Source organism: Leucoraja erinacea, chromosome 2, assembly GCF_028641065.1.
Source record: "Leucoraja erinacea ecotype New England chromosome 2, Leri_hhj_1, whole genome shotgun sequence".
Lineage (NCBI taxonomy): Eukaryota > Metazoa > Chordata > Chondrichthyes > Rajiformes > Rajidae > Leucoraja > Leucoraja erinaceus.
This window is the reverse complement of record NC_073378.1, coordinates 93,061,740-93,082,980: the sequence shown is the minus strand read 5'-3', so window position 1 is coordinate 93,082,980 and position 21,241 is coordinate 93,061,740. Positions and strand designations below refer to the sequence as shown.

At 42.7% G+C, this 21,241-nt stretch overlaps 1 protein-coding gene across 1 annotated transcript; it reads left to right on the top strand.

Annotated features, from left to right (window-relative positions):
- Positions 1 to 537: 537 nt before the first annotated feature.
- LOC129705909 (interleukin-6-like) lies at positions 538 to 21,027 on the top strand. The gene is made up of 6 exons (XM_055649823.1): positions 538 to 611; positions 19,288 to 19,487; positions 19,746 to 19,912; positions 20,193 to 20,306; positions 20,538 to 20,684; positions 20,783 to 21,027. The coding sequence occupies exons 1-6, from the start codon at positions 538 to 540 to the stop codon at positions 20,954 to 20,956; spliced, it is 876 nt and encodes a 291-aa protein (XP_055505798.1). The 3' UTR covers positions 20,957 to 21,027.
- Positions 21,028 to 21,241: the final 214 nt, after the last annotated feature.

The following is a 21,241-nucleotide window of genomic DNA, read 5'->3' as shown; positions in this document are numbered from 1 at the left end:
GGTTTAAACCAAAGATAGACACAAAAAGATGGAGTAACTCAGCGGGTCAGACAGCATCTCTGGATAAAGGAATAGGTGACATTTTGAGTCTGAAGAAGTGTCTCGAACCGAAACATCACTTATTCCTTTTCTCCCACGCATCTGACCCACTGAGTTTCAAAATCATTGTGCAGGTATCACTAATGCCCACTGAAAACAGGCAGAAGAAAGCAAGAACAATCAATGTGCAATGCTGATCTGATATCAGTGTATTCAGATTGGAACACAATGTTCAAGTCATTCGCTGCATCAACCCAAGATCTTGCAGCTGCACACACGTGTGAATTTTGGTTCAGCACACATGTGTGTAAAGGTGTGGATAGAAGGATATTCCTCATCCAATCAATATTTTTTTTTTGGTATTCTTATAAAATGTCACATTCCGATTATCCACTTCAAATTAAATTGTGAGGAACCTGTTTCTACATTTTGTGAAATGTATTAACGTAGTCAATTATCAGGATCCCTTTGCCAGGGCTAAACCTATGAGCTCCAACGATGGGTGCTTGCAGACTGAACATCACAGAGCCCGCTGTCTCTGGTCAGGGACCAACTTCGGAACACCAAGCCACGTGAGTTTTGACCACCCTAACGCAGAAGTATTGAGCACCCCGAAGGGGAATTTCGATCACCCAGACGCGGGGTCTTTGAAACAATCACTATCATTTGGAAAACAGACCTGAATTTTATTCAAGTTATTTTTAAATCTTACTGCTCTCAAGTATGATTAAGAAAGGTTGGTACAATTATTAATTACAATGTTAATTAGAAATCTTAGCTTTTGTAGTTTCCAATGGTTCATGTTTACTCCCATGATCCGTTTAGTAATGAGCCTTTCTAGTTCAGCTTGACCTTCTCACTTCTCTTTTCTTAGAGGGAGAAAGTGCCCTTTGGGCGCATTGCTGAACTGGCGGTAATATGCCCAATTTGAATTCGATTTTATCCTCTAATACTGTTGAGTATATTTTAGTTATTTGTGACAGCATCCCATGCTTTATTAACAAGTGTAAATGCCCCCCCCCCCCACCGCAGTTCGTAGAACACCCTTGTTTAGTGTAAACTGGGAGGAACCAGACTACCTACCTCCATGTTTGTTGTTTTTTCATGAAGGCGTAGTTTGCTGGTATGCTGGTGCTGTCGGTGGGGCGGCGCATCTTCCCACGGCTCTGCTCTGGGCCCCGTCTAAAAAGAACTTTGGGGGTAATGTGAAGCGGTCGCCAGGCTTTCACCAGTCCTTGTTTGATATCGCTGGTGGATGCCGAGGGGTGCTGCCAGCTGGGTGTTGGATGCGATGTCCTGCTCGTTCCATGGCCTGCCTTCATGAGGCGCACAGGTTTAGCTGCCTCTCTTCCCGCAGCAGCGGTTTGCATAGCCCCATATATTTGGGGTTGCGGGCAGGTCTATATGCACCATTGTTCAGTCGAGTATCCCAAATTTGGGAACATCTTAGGCGTCAGCACCCTGGTAGTGCAATGGGATAGTCTCATCCTGGGAGAGTATAATCCGTGGAAAAAACGAGCAAAGGCGGTAACATCTTGACCCTTCTGTAGAATTCGCTGCTTGTCTGCGAGTCTGCTGACCCAGCTGCCTGCGGATTTGCCTCTGGAAAGGCCTGCTCCTGCAGGGCTTTGTTGGGAAGATGGTCGCGTGGAGGAGCCATGTAGTGGCCCACGACACCCAGTAGCTCTTCCTGATCCTGCTCCCCTGGCATACTGCTGTTCTCGTCCGCCTGCCCAGCATTTAAGCCAGCCCAGCCCTGGCCTCCTTAGCTAGCCTCAAAAGAGGGAGCAAAAGGGTGTGCTATAAATTGGAGGAGGCATAGCTCAAACTCCGCTGTTGCATCAATCCCTCGACAAGGGAGATGGCTAGTGCAATAGCACTGGGGTAGGAGTCAGCTCCCTTGGCATTCAGCCAGTGCCCCTTTATTCCTGGAGGTGAACTCCATGACCTCCTCTGGCTTGGGGAGACAGACATACTTATTTTTGCCTTCTCCAACCTGTTCCAGTTTTGGAGGAAGTTGGCTCCTGTAGAACCTGTTGAATTGGGAAGATTTTTCTCTTACCTGTATGTAGAGGCTGCCTGCCGTTTTCCAGGCGGCATTGTGGCGGTTCCCGGACGGCAATACTCTTTGTCAGGAGTCTGCAGGGCTGCCGGTCGGGTTTTTAAAACTTCCCGCCGGTCCGCTGCTGTTACCAAACAGCTGTTCAGCGGACCGGCATTAGCGCAGCTCCTTGCAGCGGTCCGCAGCGTTTGCGGTCCGGGTAGCACCTTTTCCCCGTCCACTGTCGGCTCCACGCTGGAGTCGAAACGGGGCCGCTCACCATGCCTCTCTACTTTGCTCCCCCTGGAGCAAAAACCACAAGGCCCGATTAAGGTAAGTACTTACCTCTCGTCCTTGGATGCGGGAGCTGCCCGACTCCCGCTGGCCGCGTTCTGCACAGCTGTGCGTAATGCCGCATGCGCAGTAGAGCTGGGTTCTTCACGGAATCATTCACGTGACTCCGAAGTAAAATTACAATGTTAATTAGAAATCTTAGCTTTTTATAAATAGAGTTCTATGTATTAAACATCTGTAACTGAACACATTGGAAGATAAATTTGCTGAACATATGCAGAAGGATCAGCTGCTGATTTTACTTTCTTTCTTCCACATGCTTTCTTCCCTTGGCTACAGCTGACTTGAACATCTGTGTAAAATAGTTGGCTGATAACCACATATACGTTCAGGGTTAGTGACCAAGGAAAAATGTCTTCTCTTTGGTAATGCAAAGTCTTTGGAAATTATTTTCTTCAAGATGAATACAGGCACAAATTAGTGTTACACCATTATAAAAACAGTATTTGAAAGTTTAGGCAATTTCCTGTCTAATTTATAACTTAAACATGCCTGTAGAGGATAAGAAGACCAAGTGCTGCAAGTTTGGAACATGAACATTTAAAAGATTCTATTTTTCTGGAGCCAATTCAATGACTTCCCAAGTGTGGAGTTTGATAGTTCTGGGATGGAACAACATCTACGGAAGGAATGCCAATTCTTCAAAGCAGCATTAGTTCTTATGAAGGAATTGACGTCAAGGAAGTTGTATTTGCACAAAGGAAAACTACCGAGGGAGTTATTAACATGTGGGAGGATTTAAGCCAGTAGTCAACTCCCAGGCAGTTAAATACTTACATGAATAGTTTAAGTTGGAACCCCCTGTATAAAAAACACGGAAATACTGCACCACAACTTGACTTGACTTGACTTGACATTACATCAGCACCCAATGTCTACCTTTTCCCTTACACTCACACGCATTACATTATTGTATGCCTCAAAACCTTGGAATGTTGAGATCTCAATATCGTAAGGTTTTTCAATCTTCTGAGGCAATTAATATATCTTTCACTTCCATGAAAAAATAATAGCACGCAGCAATCTGACCATTGCTATCAAAGAAATATTATTAGTTGTGATTGGGAGGATCAAAGGAGAAGCAGAGTAAAGCATTTATCACTGAGTAGTATACAACCACTTCAATTCCAGACAGATGACAATTATTTCTTAATAGCAGCAATTCTCACTCCCAAACTCCATATGCGCATGGCATACACATTTGTTCTGGACTTTAATGCCTTCATCGCACACATGCTAATACAAGATAAACAAGAAAAACATCACTCTTAGCAGACAAAGGAATAGAAAGATCTTTGTCACAAACTCCAGATCAGGAGACCAGGACGAGAATTTAAAGGTTAAGTCACACTTGACACGAGTGGGTAACAGTGCAATCGTTCCGAGGGACATTTGCATTCTGAAAACGTTTTCAGAGGGCACTTGGACTACCCTCTTTATATTGGAAACACAAAATAATGCAGATGATGTAGCCTTGACCATTTGTCTGGCCACCATTTGTGCAGGATTCAGGTGAATATTGTTGTCCAGAGTGCTGTAGCAATGTATTTATGATGAGATTTATCTTTGTGTCCTGTGCAATAACTGTTTACTCTTAAATTATCTGATTTTACTGATTTCTCTTATCGTATCATATAATGCCCCTGTCCCACTTAGCAAACCTGAACGGATACCTCTGGAGACTTTGCGCCCCACCCAAGGTTTTTGTGCGGTTCCAGGAGGTTGCAGGTTGTTGCCGGGGGTTGCAGGTAGTGGAAGCAGGTAGGGAGACTGACAAAAACCTCCGGGAACCAACATTTTTTTTTTTTAAAGTTGATTCTATTGTCACAAGTTTTATTTGGGATTATAAGAACCATAGAATAAGTAAAAACCATTTATGTAAATCCAAGACAAATGAAGGATTAGCTTTACCAAATTTTTTGTTTTACTTCTGGGCAGTTAATATTAAAAATATGAACTTCTGGTTGGAAGATATGGATCAGCAACCAGACTGGTTAAAGATGGAAAAGGAAGATTGTTTGCCTTTTGAAATTGGCTCGATTCTGTTAGCTCCCACAAAACTGAATAAAAAAACCTATAGTGAAAATCCTAACGTTAAATGAGGGGCTGATCTGGCCACGTATAGTCAAAGGCTTCCTTCACTACAGCAAAATCTAGTAAACAGAAGCAAGAGTAGACGATTTAGTACCTTGTGATTAGTCCAATATTCAATGAGTTTATGGCGGATCTTTTACCTCAGTGGCATTTTCCAGCACTGACCCATTATTATTCGGTTCCCTTAATATCTAAAAGTCTATTGATTTGAATCTTGAATATACTCAGCAACTCTTTTCACAGCCTTTTTCGGTAGAGTCCAACAATTCACCATCCTCTGGGTGAAGACATTTTTTTCTTATCTCCATCCAGAATGATCAACCTCATATGTTGAGTTCCTTCACCTAATTTCAGACATCCTATCTAAGAGAAACATCATCCATGCAATTACATTTTCAAGCCCTTTAAGAATTGTATACGTCAATAAGATCACCTCCCATTCACCTATCATTCCCCTAAACACATTGAAGCATTAAGCCCAATTTGTTTAATATCTCTGCATATGGCATAGTCGTCATCCAATAAGTAACTCTGGAGTATTCTTGCTGTATTTCTTTTGGAACAGGTACTATATCCCCCATTTGGGTAGAGAGATCTGTACACAATGCACCAGATGTGGAATACTGCAATTAATTCCTTCATCCAAATCACTGATAGAGATAGTGAATGACTGGGATCCCAGCTTCAATCCTAGAAGCACCCCATTAGTCATATCCTCCCAACCAGAAATAGATCTCTTTCTGTTTATTGCCCATTAGCGCCACCTCAATCCACACCTACATATTTCTACACTTCTGGAGGCACAGGTTTTATATATAAATATCCTTAGTATGACATCTTATTGAAGGTATGAATATTGAACTACAGTGCATTGCATCAACTGATATCTATTATGTTAATTACAATTTCAAAAATTCCAAGTTAAATATGATTTTCCTTTTACAATCCACATTAACTCTGCCAAATTATATTTTTAATTTCAAAGTGCTCTGCTACCATTTCTTTAAAAATAGATTCCAGTACAGGTACTTACAATACTATTCTCACCAGGATTGTAGCCCACAATGTTTCCTCACCTTTTGTTCTTACATAATGTGATTATGTTTCCTATCTTCAAATATGTAGGAAACCATTTTAGAATTTACATTGCTTCCATAACTCTCCATCACCACCTTCCTCAAAACTCTAGGATGCAGGTCATCAAGATCTGGATATTTAATGCTACCCTGTTAATTTTCCCAACATTAATTTTTCAATAATGCTCATTTGTATGAGCCACTGTTTTTCTCTGTGATTTCCTGTCTTAGTCTATAAAGAACCCACATTAATTTGAGGTAGACAAAAATGCTGGACAAATGCAGCGGGTGAGGCAGCATCTATGGAGCGATGGAATAGGCGATGTTTCGGGTCGGTCAAGACCCTTCTTCAGACATTAATTTTAGATAACCTTTTCTTTTTGACATATCTATGCCTAAGAAAGTCAGATTTAATGTTTTTTTTGTTTGACTACTCTTATTCTCTATTCCTTTCAATGCCTCTCAAAATACTGCCAAATCCTAGAGCTTTACATCTGGTGAATGTTTGCTGCATTTCCTTTGGAACAAGTGTATCCTCTGGTCTTTTCCGGGAACAGGAAATGAAATTGTATGATATCTAGAGAGAGAGATAGAGAGAGATAGAGAGAGATAGAGAGAGATAGAGAGAGATAGAGATATATATATATATAGATATATATATATATAGATAGATAGATAGATATATATATATATAGATATATATAGATATATAGATATAGATAGATATAGATAGATATATATAGATATAGATATATATATATAGATATATATATATATATATATATATATATATATAGATATAAAAATGACTGACTTAAGTGATTGGTTTTGTAACTTTGCATAAGACACCAAGATTACTGGGGTCGCGGACTGTGAGGAAGGCTACCCAAGTATCCAGCGGGAAATAGTTCAGCTGCAGAAATATGTGGAGAAATGGCGGATGGAATTTAATCTGAGCAAGTGTGACGTTTTGCACTTTGGGAGGTCAACTGTAAGGGGAAATTATACAATTAATAGCAGCACCCGTAACAGCATTGATGTACAGAGGGATCTTGGGGTCCATCACTCCATAAAAGTGGCAACATATGTCGAAATAGTGGTCAAGAAAGCCTACAGTATGCTTATCTTCATTAGTCAGAATATTGAATATAACAGTCAGGAAGTCATGATGCAGCTTTATAGGACTTTGTCTACGCCACATTTGGAATATTGCATGCAGTTCTGGTTGACCCAATATTGGAAGGATGTGGAGGCTTTGAAAAGGCTTCAGAGGAGGTTTACCAGAATTATGCCTGGATTAGAGGGTTTAGCTACAGGGAAAGGTTGGACAGACTTGGATTGTTTGCTCGGGAGCACCAGAGGTTGAAGGGAACAGGAAATGAAATATAATTATCATTCCAGACTCACAGCAAGGTAACTGAGTCATCAATGCCTTTCAAAATATGTTAGCAACTTCCTCAATTTTGGAAAGTAAATAATTAATGAACAAAATATAAAATTCTGTGAAGATAAATGCACTTTGTGTACAAATACTATGTGGACAAGTACTGTTTCCCAGTAACTTCATTATATTTTAGTCATAGCCCTAAGAGCCAATAGTCGCTTTCCTCTCATACTTGTGCATCCTTTGCTAAGCATTTGGAGCAAAAAACTGCAGATGCCTGAGCTCTTAAACAAGATCATAACATGCTGAAAGGAGTCAGGCGGCATAGGTGGAAAGAGAAAGCAGTTGACGGTTCAAGCCAATTGCCCTTCAACAGAGCTGGGTAACCATGATTTAATTTAGAGGGAGGAAGAGGCTGGAGAGAATTCAGTAGGCAAGTTACTTCTTGTGTCTTTTTGCCTCTTTCCTCAGCATGCCCATTCCAAGATATCCTGTTACTCAAATATGTGTAATGAAGGTAAACATTTGGGACTGTCCCCATTAACAAAAGATTATTGAGCAACCCCACAGTAATCCAAAGGAGTCATACCTTGAATTACAAATGAAATATTCCTGAAATTTTAAATCAGCACTTGAAACCAAAGATTGGATTCTACCTGAAGTCAGTCTTATGTGGTCATTATTTTTTATTCAAGAGTACCAGGTTATGGCAGGGACTATCCATGAAATTCTATGCTATATGTGGGGTAACTCCAAGACAAATATAATCACCTCAGGTTCCTTAGTATTGCCTGGGTCTGGTAAAACCAATTGAAAAGGGAAATTTCCAGGGAAATATAGGCCACTGAGCCTCACGTCGGTGATTGGGAAGCTATTTGAGTGGATTCTTCGGGAAAGGGTTTACTTCCATTTGGAAGAGAATATGTTAATTAGAGGCAGTCAGCATGGCTTTGTACACAGAAGATTGCGTCTTACTAACCTGATTGTGTTTTTTGAGGTGACAAAGATGATCAATGAGGGTTGGTTGGTGGATGTTGTCTACATAGATGTTAGTATTTGATAAAGTCCTCATGGTAGGTTAACACAGAACATTATAATGCATGGAATTAACAGTGATTTAATTGTATGGATTCAGAACTAGCATATTGATAGAAGACAGAGGGTTGTGGTGGAAGGACAATATTCAGGCTGGAAGTCTGTCCACAGGAGTGACACGGGGATCTCTGCTGGGATCTAGTTGTATATGATATATATATATCATATACAACTAGATATATATCATATACAACTATATATCATATACAACAATATATATGTATATGTATTTATTTGTATATATATATATATATATATATACACATACACATACATATATATATATTGGCTCATTGGCTATATTTAAGAGGGAATTAGTTGTGGCCCTTGTGGCTAAAGGGATCAGGGGATATGGAGAGAAGGCAGGTACAGGATAACGAGTTGGATGATCAGCCATGATCATATTGAATGGCGGTGCAGGCTCGAAGGGCCGAATGGCCTACTCCTGCACCTATTTTATATGTTTCTATGTTAATGTTGAAAACAGTACAACACAGGGAATTCAGCCCACAATGTTTTTGCCAATCATACTGCAAAGACGAACCCTGGTCTGCCTGAACATGGCCCACATCACTCCATTCCCTGCATATCCAGGTGCTTATACAAAAGTAGTTAAACTGGAGCTATCATATTTGCCTCCACCTCCACCCCAGGCACTCACTGCCCTCTGTATAAAACTTGTCTCGCACATCTACTTTAAACTTTGCCCTTCTCACCTTAAAGCTTGCTCTCTAGTATATACATTTACATTCCTGTGAAAAAGGTTTTGACTTCCTACCCTATCAATGCCTCTAATAATTTTATATACTTCTATCTCATCTCCCTTCAACCTCCTGTGCTCCTGAACAACCAATCCAAGTCTGTCCATGAGATAGAAGTATATAAAATTATTAGAGGCATTGATAGGAGTGATGTGGGCCATGCTCAGGCAGATCAGGGATCGTCTTTGCAGTATGATTGGCAAAAACATTGTGGGCTGAATTCCCTGTGTTGTACTGTTTTCAACATTAACATAGAAACATAGAAACATATAAAATAGGTGCAGGAGTAGGCCATTCGGCCCTTCGAGCCTGCACCGCCATTCAATATGATCATGGCTGATCATCCAACTCAGTATCCTGTACCTGCCTTCTCTCCATATCCCCTGATCCCTTTAGCCACAAGGGCCACATCTAACTCCCTCTTAAATATAGCCAATGAACGGGCCTCAACTACCTTCTGTGGCAGAGAATTCCAGAGATCACCACCACTCTGTGTGAAAAATGTTTTCCTCATCTCGGTCCTAAAAGATTTTCCCCTTATCCTTAAACTGTGACCCCTTGTTCTGGACTTCCCCAACATCAGGAACAGTCTTCCAGCATCTAGCCTGTCCAACCCCTCAAGAATTTTGTAAGTTTCTATAAGATCCCCCCTCAATCTTCTAAATTCTAGCGAGTACAAACCAAGTCTATCCAGTCTTTCTTCATATGAAAGTCCTGACATTCCAGGAATCAGTCTGGTGAACCTTCTCTGTACTCCCTCTATGGCAAGAATGTCTTTCCACAGATTAGGAGACCAAAACTGTATACAATACTCCAGGTGTGGTCTCACCAAGACCCTGTACAACTGCAGTAGAACCTCCCTGCTCCTATACTCAAACCCTTTTGCTATGAAAGTGTATCCCTGCCACTCTTTTTAAAGCAGCTATTGTCCGCTCAAATATATGTGCCATTTGATAGCACAGGAAGGTGCTGTAAAAATCTGGATCAGAGCATTCCAGAGGTTCCATCATAATCAGAATCAGATTTTTATTCGCCAAGTATGTTTTGCAACATTCGAGGAATTTCACTGGCCAGTCATACAATTAAAAGCAACACTCAAAAACACATTTTAACATGAACATCCACCACAGTGATCCCTACACATTCCTCACTGTGATGGAAGGCAAAATAAAGTTAAAGTCCTTCCTTTTGTTCTTCCTCGGTCAGGAGCCTCGAGCCGTCTGTTGGCGGGATGACCTTGACTCCCGTAGTCGGTGGCGTTCGGGCCCTCCGTGTCGAGGCGTTCAGTTCCTGCATCGGGGGGTTATCAGCTCCCCTGCGCCGGGTGATCGAACCGTGCGTCGGGGCTGGTTGAACCTTCTGCAGCATTGGAGCTCCCAACTAGCCTCTCCCGAGACTGCGAGCCCTTGATGGTAAGTCTGCAGGCCGCGGTGGGAGCGATCCCAGGCAAGGATTGTTGGGATTGTTAACAAGGATTGTTAACGCTCCGATGTTAAGTCCGCGAGGCTCACGGTGGGGCTCACGACAGTCTGAGGAGGCCTCCAGCTCCAGCGATGGTAGGCCGCAGATCCCGGAGAATGCGATCCAAAAATCAATCGCATCTCCGGGAAGGTAAGAACTTGAAAAAAAGTTTCCCCCGATCCCCCCTCCCTCCCCTCCCTGCACATAAAACAAACCGAAGTATATTAAAACAGACTCTTAACAGACGCTAAAAATAACAAAAGATGAAAAAACGAACGGACTGCCGACTGGGCTGGCCATCTCCCCGGCGCTCCTGGTGGTCAGAAGGCTGTAATTGGAGGCGATGGGAAGGTGAAGATCGTGGGAAAGTCTCTTTGAAAATGTCAGAAGTTGAGGGTGGGGAGTTAATGGAGTGAGAAGTAATGGCAGAGAACGCCCGACCTGGATTCTGGATGTGGAAAGAAAAGATATGGGCCTGTCCCACTTAGGCGATTTTTCAGGCAACTGCCGGCGACTGTCAATTCGTAGCAGGTCACTGAAAAACCGGCGACTGGAACGGCGACTTTTAATAAGCCAGAGATACACAGCTGTGAAGTTTGGCAGACATTAAACATTACCGGTCTGTTTCCTTGGTTCTGAAAACTCTTGCTTGCGTTTTTTTTCCCTATTGAGCCACTGAAAATGACTGGTCAGCAAAGGCAAAAACTACCTACGACCACCTACAACTACATGGCGACTGCACTACAACTGTACCTACGACGACAGGATTATTGATTATCTCCATGGGACCAATTTTTGGTCGCAGAAAATTTTTCAACATGTTGAAAACTTTGCGACGACCATACTGAGGCCGCGACAAGTTCCCAAAATGTGGGAACTCCTCGCGACCATGAAGGAGACTCACCAGAGACCACCAGCAAACATGTGGTGACCTTGTGGCGAGCGCAGAGTCTCCTGCACTCGCCTAAAAAGTCACCTAATGGAGAAAAATATTGGAAGCACCAATGATGAACCACAGAAGATTCTGAATAGATTCAACAACAACAGAGGCTAATTACTGCCTTATTAGGGGTGGGAGATTGCAACCTTCATGTGGTCCCAACGAATGCAATCAACCTGGTGTGCACAATCAAATAAGATCAAATAGAACGAGGTGTCCCACAACTTTAGGCTGTGCACGCCATATGCAAGAAGTCAGCCTTATTACAGGCTTATGTTTAAATACAGAAACAAACGTTTATTTACAAAGTCCCCGTAGATGTGGTTCTGGTTGATTACTGTGTAAACACCTAATCAGTGGTTATCAACGCAGGTCGGAGTGAGTAGAGTAGTGATTACATGTTGAAGTGGGCCTTTTTGACCAAGTTGAGATCTAGTTGCTCAATCCCGTTTTTAAATGACTTAACATTGGGAGCAGCACGTGTGTTGAGTGGTAACGTATTCCATTCCCTTATCGTCCTTGGGTAAAGGGAATATTGGTAGCAAGGTTTATTGAAATTTAGCGAGTTGATGATGTAGGGATTGTTATTTTGTCGTTTCATGGCAGTTGGTGGCCTGGGATGACGGGAGATTTGATGGCGTGATTTTGTGATTCTCCTTGTAAATTGCTATGTCTTAGCCTGATTCTGCGGAGCCCTAGGGTATCCCATTCACGAGAAGTCAGCATATTATTCACGCTTGATTTGCACTTGTAGTCATTACATACAAAGCGGGCTGCTCGGCGTTGTACTTTCTCCAGGGTGATCTTGTTGTTGTTGTTGAAAGGATCCCATACAATACACAATACACCAATTTGGGTCTGACCAAGGACTTGTAGGCATTCTCTTTGACGGATGTACTACATGCGTGAAAATTTCTTTTGAGTAGGCCGAGAGTTCTATTTGCTTTGTTGGACACTTGATTAATAGGGTGATTTCACGAAAGGTCACTGGAGCGTAGATCCGCACCCACGTGACTGAAAATCTCAAGTGGAGGACATGCTAGACATCCGGTACATGTTAGTGGATGGGAAAACACGCACTTTCCCACCCGTTAAAAACATAGAAAACGGCCAGGTTTTGATCTGCAATTTATTGTGCCAGTCGGGGTGACCATGAGGCACAGCTACCTAGATTTACAGTAAAAAAAAAGATAGAAACTAAGGTAAATTAAAGAGGGAGCTGAAGGTGTCAATCCAGCGGAAGTGAACAGCGGACATTTGCCGTGGAGATTTAAAGGTCCAAAAAATCGGGAATTATCGCGTTTGCTCGCTGAATTTCATCAAAAGTAAGGTATTATTGACTTAACATTATTGACTAACATGTACCGGATGTCTAGCATGTCCTCCACTTGAGATTTTCGGTCACGTGGGTGCGGATCTACGCTCCAGTGACCTTTCGTGAAATCACCCTATACGAGTCGCCCAATTTAACCTGTGCTTAATTCGACTCCTAGATATGGGTGATGGTTGACCTATGTTGAACTCCGATAAAAGCGGTTTCATCTTGTGTGGGACATGCATGGTATGACATTTGGTTGTATTGAATGACATCTGCCAGGTTTTTCCCCACTCACACCAGATGGTGAGCATCCAGATCCTTCTGTATTGGACAAGCTGTCTTCTGGTGTTTTAGTCGAAATCTGGCCGAAACTGCATTTGGAATGTCATTGATATACATGTCATGTGGGGATAGGCAAGTGCCTGAGTTTATCCCTGGCGTCCTGTATTGTCTGTGGAGACTTTACACATTCTCCCTGCGACGGTGGAGTTCCTCCCACAAGATAAAGACGTGCCCTCGTATTTGGTTGTGGGGAGAATGTGTTGGGGCGGTGTTTGTGGGACTAATACATCGGACAGGTGTACAGGGTGGTTGTCAGGGCGGACTGTGTGGGTTGCAAGCACGTCTCTGTGTCACACGGATCATCTCAATTCAACAAGCCTGAGACCATGCCCAACATTTATTGTTTATCTAATCTCTGCAGGATTTCTGTGGCCATCATCTTCCCAGAGTTTCACCTGCCTACTTGAAGAACGTCTCGTAGTTGTCGCTGCACACACCTGCACCTTGCGAGCGACAGTGTTCGATGGTCAGATTCTTTCAAATATATACTGCCGGCGCAAACGTTTCTGTTGCAAGGATGACAGAGACGAAAGACTGAAATGAGGAACTTTAATCCTTAAAAAAAGAAAAATTTCTCCACGGGTGGGCTGAGCTCGATCACGACGGGAGCCGCTGGGCGGGAGGGTGGATGGGTGGGGGGGGGGGGGTGGGTGCAGGAGAGGGAGTGGGGGGACGCGGTCGGGTTGAGGGGGAGAGCGGAGGCGGCGGCGAGAGAGAGAGGGGGGGTGGCAGCGGGGAGGGGGGTGGGTAGACAGTGTCCTCTCTGCCAGGGCTCGCCACTCCTCACACCTGTCAGGCGGGAAGCCGGTGTATGCTACACAGCCTCTTCAGGACGTTTTGTTTCCTGAATTGAAAGACAAGCAGACAGATGAGGGCAGACGGTGACTAAAAGGTGGAGTGAATCCGACCCTACTGTGTTTTTGGTTTTGGGTGGGGGCGAGGTTAGGTGAGTGACTGTGAAATGTTGCGAGGTGCTGACTGAACTTTACCTGCAGCGGCGGAATTTCATCAGGACGGTCAGACGTGCAAGGATCAACATGCAGAGTATCTATCTGCATGTGTGCGGTGGACTGTGTGAGGGAGGACTGTCGGGGTGAACGCGTAGTTGGAGATGTTGCTGCATGGGCATCGAAACAGGTGACGTGGGGTCGGAGTAGTAACGTGACAGACTTAATTTATTTGAGTTCCATCATAAACGGCGTGTCCCACGGAACAAATGAGAAGGCATTTCTGCAATTGCACATTCTTAATGATATATTTTATTTCATGGGTAAGGAGATCAAAATTGCATACAATACTCTGAGTTTCAGTAATGCCCAGTATAAATGTAGTAAGACATCTGTTCCCGTACTTACAATGAGGACCAATGTATTAGATGCCATGTTAAATTCTGGCATCTGCACATTTACTTTCAGCGAAGTCGCATAGATATCCAGATCCCTTTGTATATCATTTCAAAATCTATCGCTAATCTGACTTTACTTTTCTACCAAAGTAGATAATGTCACATTCATCCCTATTTACTATACCTGCTGTGTATTTCTTCACTCATTTAACTTATCTACCTATCACCTTGAAGCCTCTTTACTCCCTCACATCTAATAAATATGGTCATGTTGTCAACAAATTAAGAAATATTACAGTTAGTTCCTGTAAAGGATTCGTGCCCAGTCATCACAGTTCCCTCACCCAAATCATTACCTGTGTTCTGTGTCCAGGCACTATCATACTCTATCATACTCTCCTGGGCAACTACTGCCACTCTGAAAAAGATCCATTAATTACAACTTTTTGTTTCCTGTAAAATAATTTTCAATCCACGCCAGTATATTACCCCAATCCAATGGTGTAACTTTGCACACTCATCTCTTTTGTCACACGTTATCAATGGCTTTCCTGAAAATACATCATGCTCACTGATTCTCCCTTTTCTTTTCTACGAATTACATCTTAAAATAAAACTTCCTTATTTCTCCAAAACGTTTTGTTTACTCATACCGATGTTTTTAAATTCATCTTGGGCAGCACGGTGGTGCAACGTTAGAGTTGCTGCCTTACAACGCCAGTGACCCTAGTTCGATCCTGACTACGGGTGCTGTCTGTACGCTCTAACAGCTGCAGTTTTTTTTTGCTTTTTGGAAGAAGATATTTGATATCCAGTTCAGTTGATGTGTAACCCCTTATTGACCAACAACAAAATGTGTGCATTCATTAAGTTAAAATATTGGTAATTAAGCAGAAAGATTTTTTTTTTAAAGGATTGAAAGATCATTATATTTTCTGCAGTGACTGATTTCCTTTGTTAATTATGTCCATTGTAATTATAAATGGAAACACAATAAACATAATTATGATTATATCACAATTACACTGCTGCGAAAATTATTCAAAATACATGTACGAATTTTTCATAAGTAAGAAATAGAGAAAAGATTTTACACGTCATGTTTGCTATCTGATTTCACTGCAAAGAGCTTACTCTGTGGCCTGTTGCCCAATTTCAAGTTTGCTCATCAGTTTCATTTTATGAATGAAATTGTCTCCTCGCTGCCAATGAGTTATTACAGGTAATTATGAGTCACCAGCATATGGCAATTTGAAATGTAGATTAAAACTAAATTTATTTAATATTGGTATCTTACAGTGAAGCAGTGAGTGCAATCAACCTCTTTTCACACACACATTTCATCTTCCCTTCATCCAAACACATCAGCGGTGGAAAAGCTTACACACTGTCACGTCCTACAAGGCAAAACCAGGTAACATGTGTGACATGACCTCCAAATGAGTTCAATGCTATTACTCATGAGTTTAATGTTATTTACTCATAGATATAAAGGGAGAACCATGACACACGCAGTGCCTTACAACCCTGTGATATCAGTCTCTGTGGTGAATGTCTGAGTATCCTTCAAAAAGATGAATCCAAACAAAGTTTCCAGCCCAGACAGCTACCTAGCTATTTACTAAAGGCCTGTGTGGACCAACTGACTGCAGTACTCAATCACATCTTCAACCTCCCACTTCTGTGACACAATGTTTCCACCTGCTTCGAAAGAACATCTATTGTACACAAGAAGACCATGGTGAACTGACTACTACTCAATGACTACTATCTGTAAAACTAACATCCCCCTTAATAAAATGTTTTGAAAGGTTTTAATGAGAACACACTTAGTGAGATAAAAGCCCCGGATGTCCAAGCAAAGCATAGAGGAAACAAGAAGGAATCTGCAAACAGGCAATGATGTTGAGCTGGAACCTCAGCCATGATTTTAGAATCATACAGTATTTAAGCACGGAAATGTGCACTTTGACTCACTGAGTTTGTTAAATGGCAGATCAGGCTCAAAGGGTCCAATGGCCAACTTTTGTTATTTCTTATATTCTTTTTTTTACAATTAATGAAAAGCCTTGAGTGAGAGAGGAAATATCTATTTTCTTTAATAGGTCGAAATCAAGGATTTAAACGTAAAACAAATAGTAGAAGATGTAGAAAATGAAGATTACATCCTGACAATGTGAAGAACTGGAACTCACTATTTTAAAGGGTGATGAAGATAGAAACCTTGATGGCATTTAAGGTTATTTGGTTATGCGCTTGAAATACTGTAACTAAGGCCACGGGCGTGCTGGTTACCACAATTTGACTGAGTTCTTCTTTATCTTAGCTTTTCTGGACACAGTCGACTAAATTACGTTCCTTCCATGCTATATATGTATGTGTTTTTAACTAAAAACAAAGAAAAAATGTTGACGTACAAATAAGTGAAAATATATGTAGATGTATTTCTGGGTTTTAATAAATGGGGATATGAATATAATTTTATCATTGAATGGGGTATAAAGTCATAACGACATACACAGGGCATGCAGCATAAATGTAATGTTTAGGCTGAGACTCATTGTCAGTGCAGACACAGATTTATTTTTGTTTTTAATCCAGCCAAAAATAGTTTTAAATCCATAATGCAAACACGCATTCGATAATAGAAACAAAGAAAAATAGGTGCAGGAGTAGGCCATTCAGCCCATCGAGCCAGCACCGCCATTCAATATGATCATGGCTGATCATCTAAAATCAGTATCCATTCCTGCTTTTTCCCCATATCCCTTGACTCCTTTAGCCCTAAGAGCCAGATCTCTCTTGAAAACATCCAGTGAATTGGCCTCCACTGCCTTCTGTTACAGACAATTCCACAGATTCACAATTCTCTGGGTGAAGGAGTTTTTCCTCATCTCAGTCCTAAATGACCTACCCCCCTATTCTTAAACTGTGACCGCTGGTTCTGGACTCCCCCAACACTGGGAACATTTTTCCTGCATCTAGCCTGTCCAATCCTTTAAGAATTTTAATGTTTCTATAAGATGCCCTCTCATCCTTCTAAATTCCAGCGAATACAATCCCAGACGACCCATTCTTTCATCATATGTCAGTCCCGCCATCCCGGGAATTAACCTGGCGAACCTACGGTGCACTCCCTTAATAGCAATAATGTCCTTCCTCAATCTAGGAGACCTAAATTGCACACAGTACTCCAGGTGTGGTCTCACCAGAGCATCAAACAACTGCAGAAAGACCTCCTTGCTCCTAAACTCAAATCCTCTCGCAATGAAGGCCAACATGCCATTAGCTTTCTTCACTGGCTGCTGTACTTGCATGCTTACTTTCAGTGACTGATGTACAAGCGCACCCAGGTCTCGTTGCGCCTCCCTTTTCCTAATCAAACACCATTTAGATAATAATCTGCCTTCCTGTTCTTGTCGCCAATGTGGATAACCTAATATTTATTCACATTGTACTGCGTCTGTCATGCATCTGCCCACTCACCCAACCTATTGAAGTCACCCAGCAGCCTCATAGCAAGTTTGTTTCATCCGCAAACTTGGAGATGTCACATTTAATCACCTTATTTAAATCGTTAATATATATTGTAAATAACTGGGGTCCCAGCATCGAGCCTTGTGGCACCCCACTAGTCTCTGCCTGCTATTCTGAAAAGGACCCGTTAATTCCTACACCTTGTTCCATGTCTGCCAACCAGTTCTCTACCCCCAATACCATGTGCTCTAAATTTGCACACTAATCTTTTGTGTGGGACCTAATCATCAAGGTGTAAGTGAAGAAAGGTCTCGATCCGAAACCTCATCTCCAGAAATGCTGCCTGTCTGGCTGAGTTGCTCCAGCATTTTACATAGAAACATAGAAACATAGAAATTAGGTGCAGGAGTAGGCCATTCGGCCCTTCGAGCCTGCACCACCATTCAATATGATCATGGCTGATCATCCAACTCAGTATCCCGTACCTGCCTTCTCTCCATACCCCCTGGTCCCCTTAGCCACAAGGGCCACATCTAACTCCCTCTTAAATATAGCCAATGAACTGGCCTCAACAACCCTCTGTGGCAGAGAGTTCCAGAGATTCACCACTCTCTGTGTGAAAAAGGTTCTTCTCATCTCGGTTTTAAAGGATTTCCCCCTTATCTTTAAGCTGTGACCCCTTGTCCTGGACTTCCCCAACATCGAGAGCAATCTTCCTGCATCTAGCCTGTCCAACCCCTTAAGAATTTTGTAAGTTTCTATAAGATCCCCTCTCAATCTTCTAAATTCTATACAGAATAAACCAAGTCTATCCAGTCTTTCTTCATAAGTCAGTCCTGACATCCCAGGAATCAGTTTGGTGAACCGTCTCTGCACTCCCTCTATGGCAATAATGTCCTTCCTCAGATTTGGAGAAAAAAACTGTACGCAATACTCCAGGTGTGGTCTCAGCAAGACCCTGTACAACTGCAGTAGAACCTACCTGCTCCTATACTCAAATCCTTTTGCAATGAAAGCTAACATACCATTCGCTTTCTTTACTGCCTGCTGCACCTGCATGCCTACCTTCAATGACTGGTGTACCATGACACCCAGGTCTCGCTGCATCTCCCCCTTTCCCAATCGGCCACCATTTAGATAATAGTCTGCTTTCCCGTTTTCGCCACCAAAATGGATAACCTCACATTTATCCACATTATACTGCATCTGCCAAACATTTGCAGTCACCCAGCAGCCTCATAGCAAGTTTGTTTCATCCGCAAACTTGGAGATGTCACATTTAATCGCCTTATTTAATCACCTTATTTAAATCGTTAATATATATTGTAAATAACTGGGGTCCCAGCATCGAGCCTTGTGGCACCCCACTAGTCTCTGCCTGCTATTCTGAAAAGGACCCGCTGTAGATTTTGTGTCTATTTTCGGGTTAAACCAGCATTTGCAGTTCCTTCATACATACGGTGCACGGTGCATTTCTGAACATACCGTTCAGAAATAAATTGAATATTGCTTTTTGTTTTAAGGGGTGATTTTATGATGAGGTTTTTTTTTAACGAAAAGCGTGATTAGTTCTCAGTATATTGATAAAAAAAAGTTCGGATACATCGTGAGCTTTTGTCACCGTTACGACAAGATACGAACGGCGGAAGACTCGTGGTTATTCAACGCTGCCCTCATCAGTCACCTCAGAAACAACAGTGCAGGAGTGGAAGTCATCTTCAACACCGGGACACGTCCTCGATGTAGGGAAGAATCGAACGGTGAGTAATTGATGTTGTAATATAAACATTGCGAAAGTAAATTCCCCACTGGAATTTCCTCAAAGGTAGTGATTAATAAATAGTGGGCAATAAAAAGCTGGGGCAGGTAAACATCTCAGAGCTTTGATCAAGAGAAACACAACATGAGACCGGCTCAAAGTCAGTGAACCAAGATCCCAGTTATCTGTTCGTATTTCATTTCAGGTGGAGTTCGAAGGAAGCGGCAATTCTAATTTCGTTCTGTCTCTTTCCCTGCAGATTTTTACCTGCTGTTCCTGGCGATGTGCGGAAGAGTCGCCGCTTTTCCCGTGTCGGAGCTGGTGGATGCGGCGGGGCGGTTACAGACCCCCGCCCTGGGCTGTGCAACCTGCGCCCCCCTGGCGCTGCAGATACGGAGCACAACGGCAGCGCTGCGGGACACCCAGGTGAGCGAGTTCGTGAATGAGCGAGTGAGTGAGTGAGTGAGCGAATGGTGAGTGAGTGAGTGAGTGAGTGAGTGAATGAATGAATGAATGAATGCATGATGAATGGATGATTGAATGAATGAATGAATGAAAGGTAATTAATTAATTGATTGATTGATTAATGATAGAATGACTGAATGCGAGCAGGTGCGGCGCTGTGAGGGGTAGGGGCCGGAACCGCGCAACCTTTGACTCGGTCTTTACTCAACCTCTCACTAATTCACCTTTCTTTCCCCGGCAGTTGTGCGAGTTTTTCTCCTTCTGTGACGGGGACCAGGGCTCGTTGCTCACTTACGACTTCAACCTGCCGCAGATCCGAGCTCAGGACAGATGCACTATGATCAGTTTCCACAAGGTGAGTCTCCGCGGTTGGTGCAGGAGTTTCGGTGTGAGGTGGAATATTATGTAAAACGTTTATTTGCCTCTCTCTCGATTTATAGTAGTTGTATACCAAAAAAATACCATAAGCCAATTTGCACAACTCGGCTACTAAGCTTGGATGATAAATTTTACAAAGTAATGCAATTCGGGTATAGGTAGCCAAAACAGTGAGAAGAGCCTATGTTAAGTATTTTTTACCATGCAGGAAACATGCCTCAGAGCGATTGCAACAGGTCTCCAAAAATACCACCCCTTCTTGGTATCAGCGGAAACATCTATCGTGAGCTCAAACGATCAAATGGTATGGGTGCGATCCGGCTCCTGGCGCCTGTCTGAATTGTTAATGCACCAGGTGAGTGTAAACAGAACCACTTACTGAACAGCCGGTTATGCTCACAGCAGCATCTGAAAACTCAAATCACCGACACTGCTGTTTTCTTTATATTTCAGTTGAATGTCGAGTTTGGCATCAGTGGTGTGGGCCAGAGCGAGTTGGAAGATTCTGTCTCGGACTTGGTGTCAAAAACAGACTGGAACAGACAAGTGAACGTGTATGTCACCCTGCGAGACTTCACTCGGTTCATGGAGAAATCATCCCGAGCCCTTCGCTTCATGAGACTGTGAGACCACAGACTTGGCAGAGAGAGAAGGAACTGCGGATGCTGGTTTAAACTGAAGATAGATACAAAACACTGGAGTCAGCGGGACAGGCAGCATATCTGGAGAAAAGGGATGGGTGACGTCTCGGGGAGGGTCTCGACACGAAACGTCACCCATTCCTTCTCTCCAGAGATGCTGCTTGTCCCGCTGACTCCAGTTTTTTGTGTCCATCTACGACTATGTATTTGATTGTTCCAGCAGAAGTGGTAACAAATGGAGTGCCGTGGGAATAGCGAAAATATTGCGCAG

Bases quoted from the DNA above. Each gene is read 5' to 3' on its own strand.
- LOC129705909 (XM_055649823.1), top strand. From the start codon at position 538: ATGGGTGCTTGCAGACTGAACATCACAGAGCCCGCTGTCTCTGGTCAG. The intron at 612-19,287 runs GTGAGTTTTGAC...TTTAACGAAAAG, and splicing joins ACTTCGGAACACCAAGCCAC to CGTGATTAGTTCTCAGTATA. The intron at 19,913-20,192 runs GTGAGCGAGTTC...TTTCCCCGGCAG, and splicing joins CAGCGCTGCGGGACACCCAG to TTGTGCGAGTTTTTCTCCTT.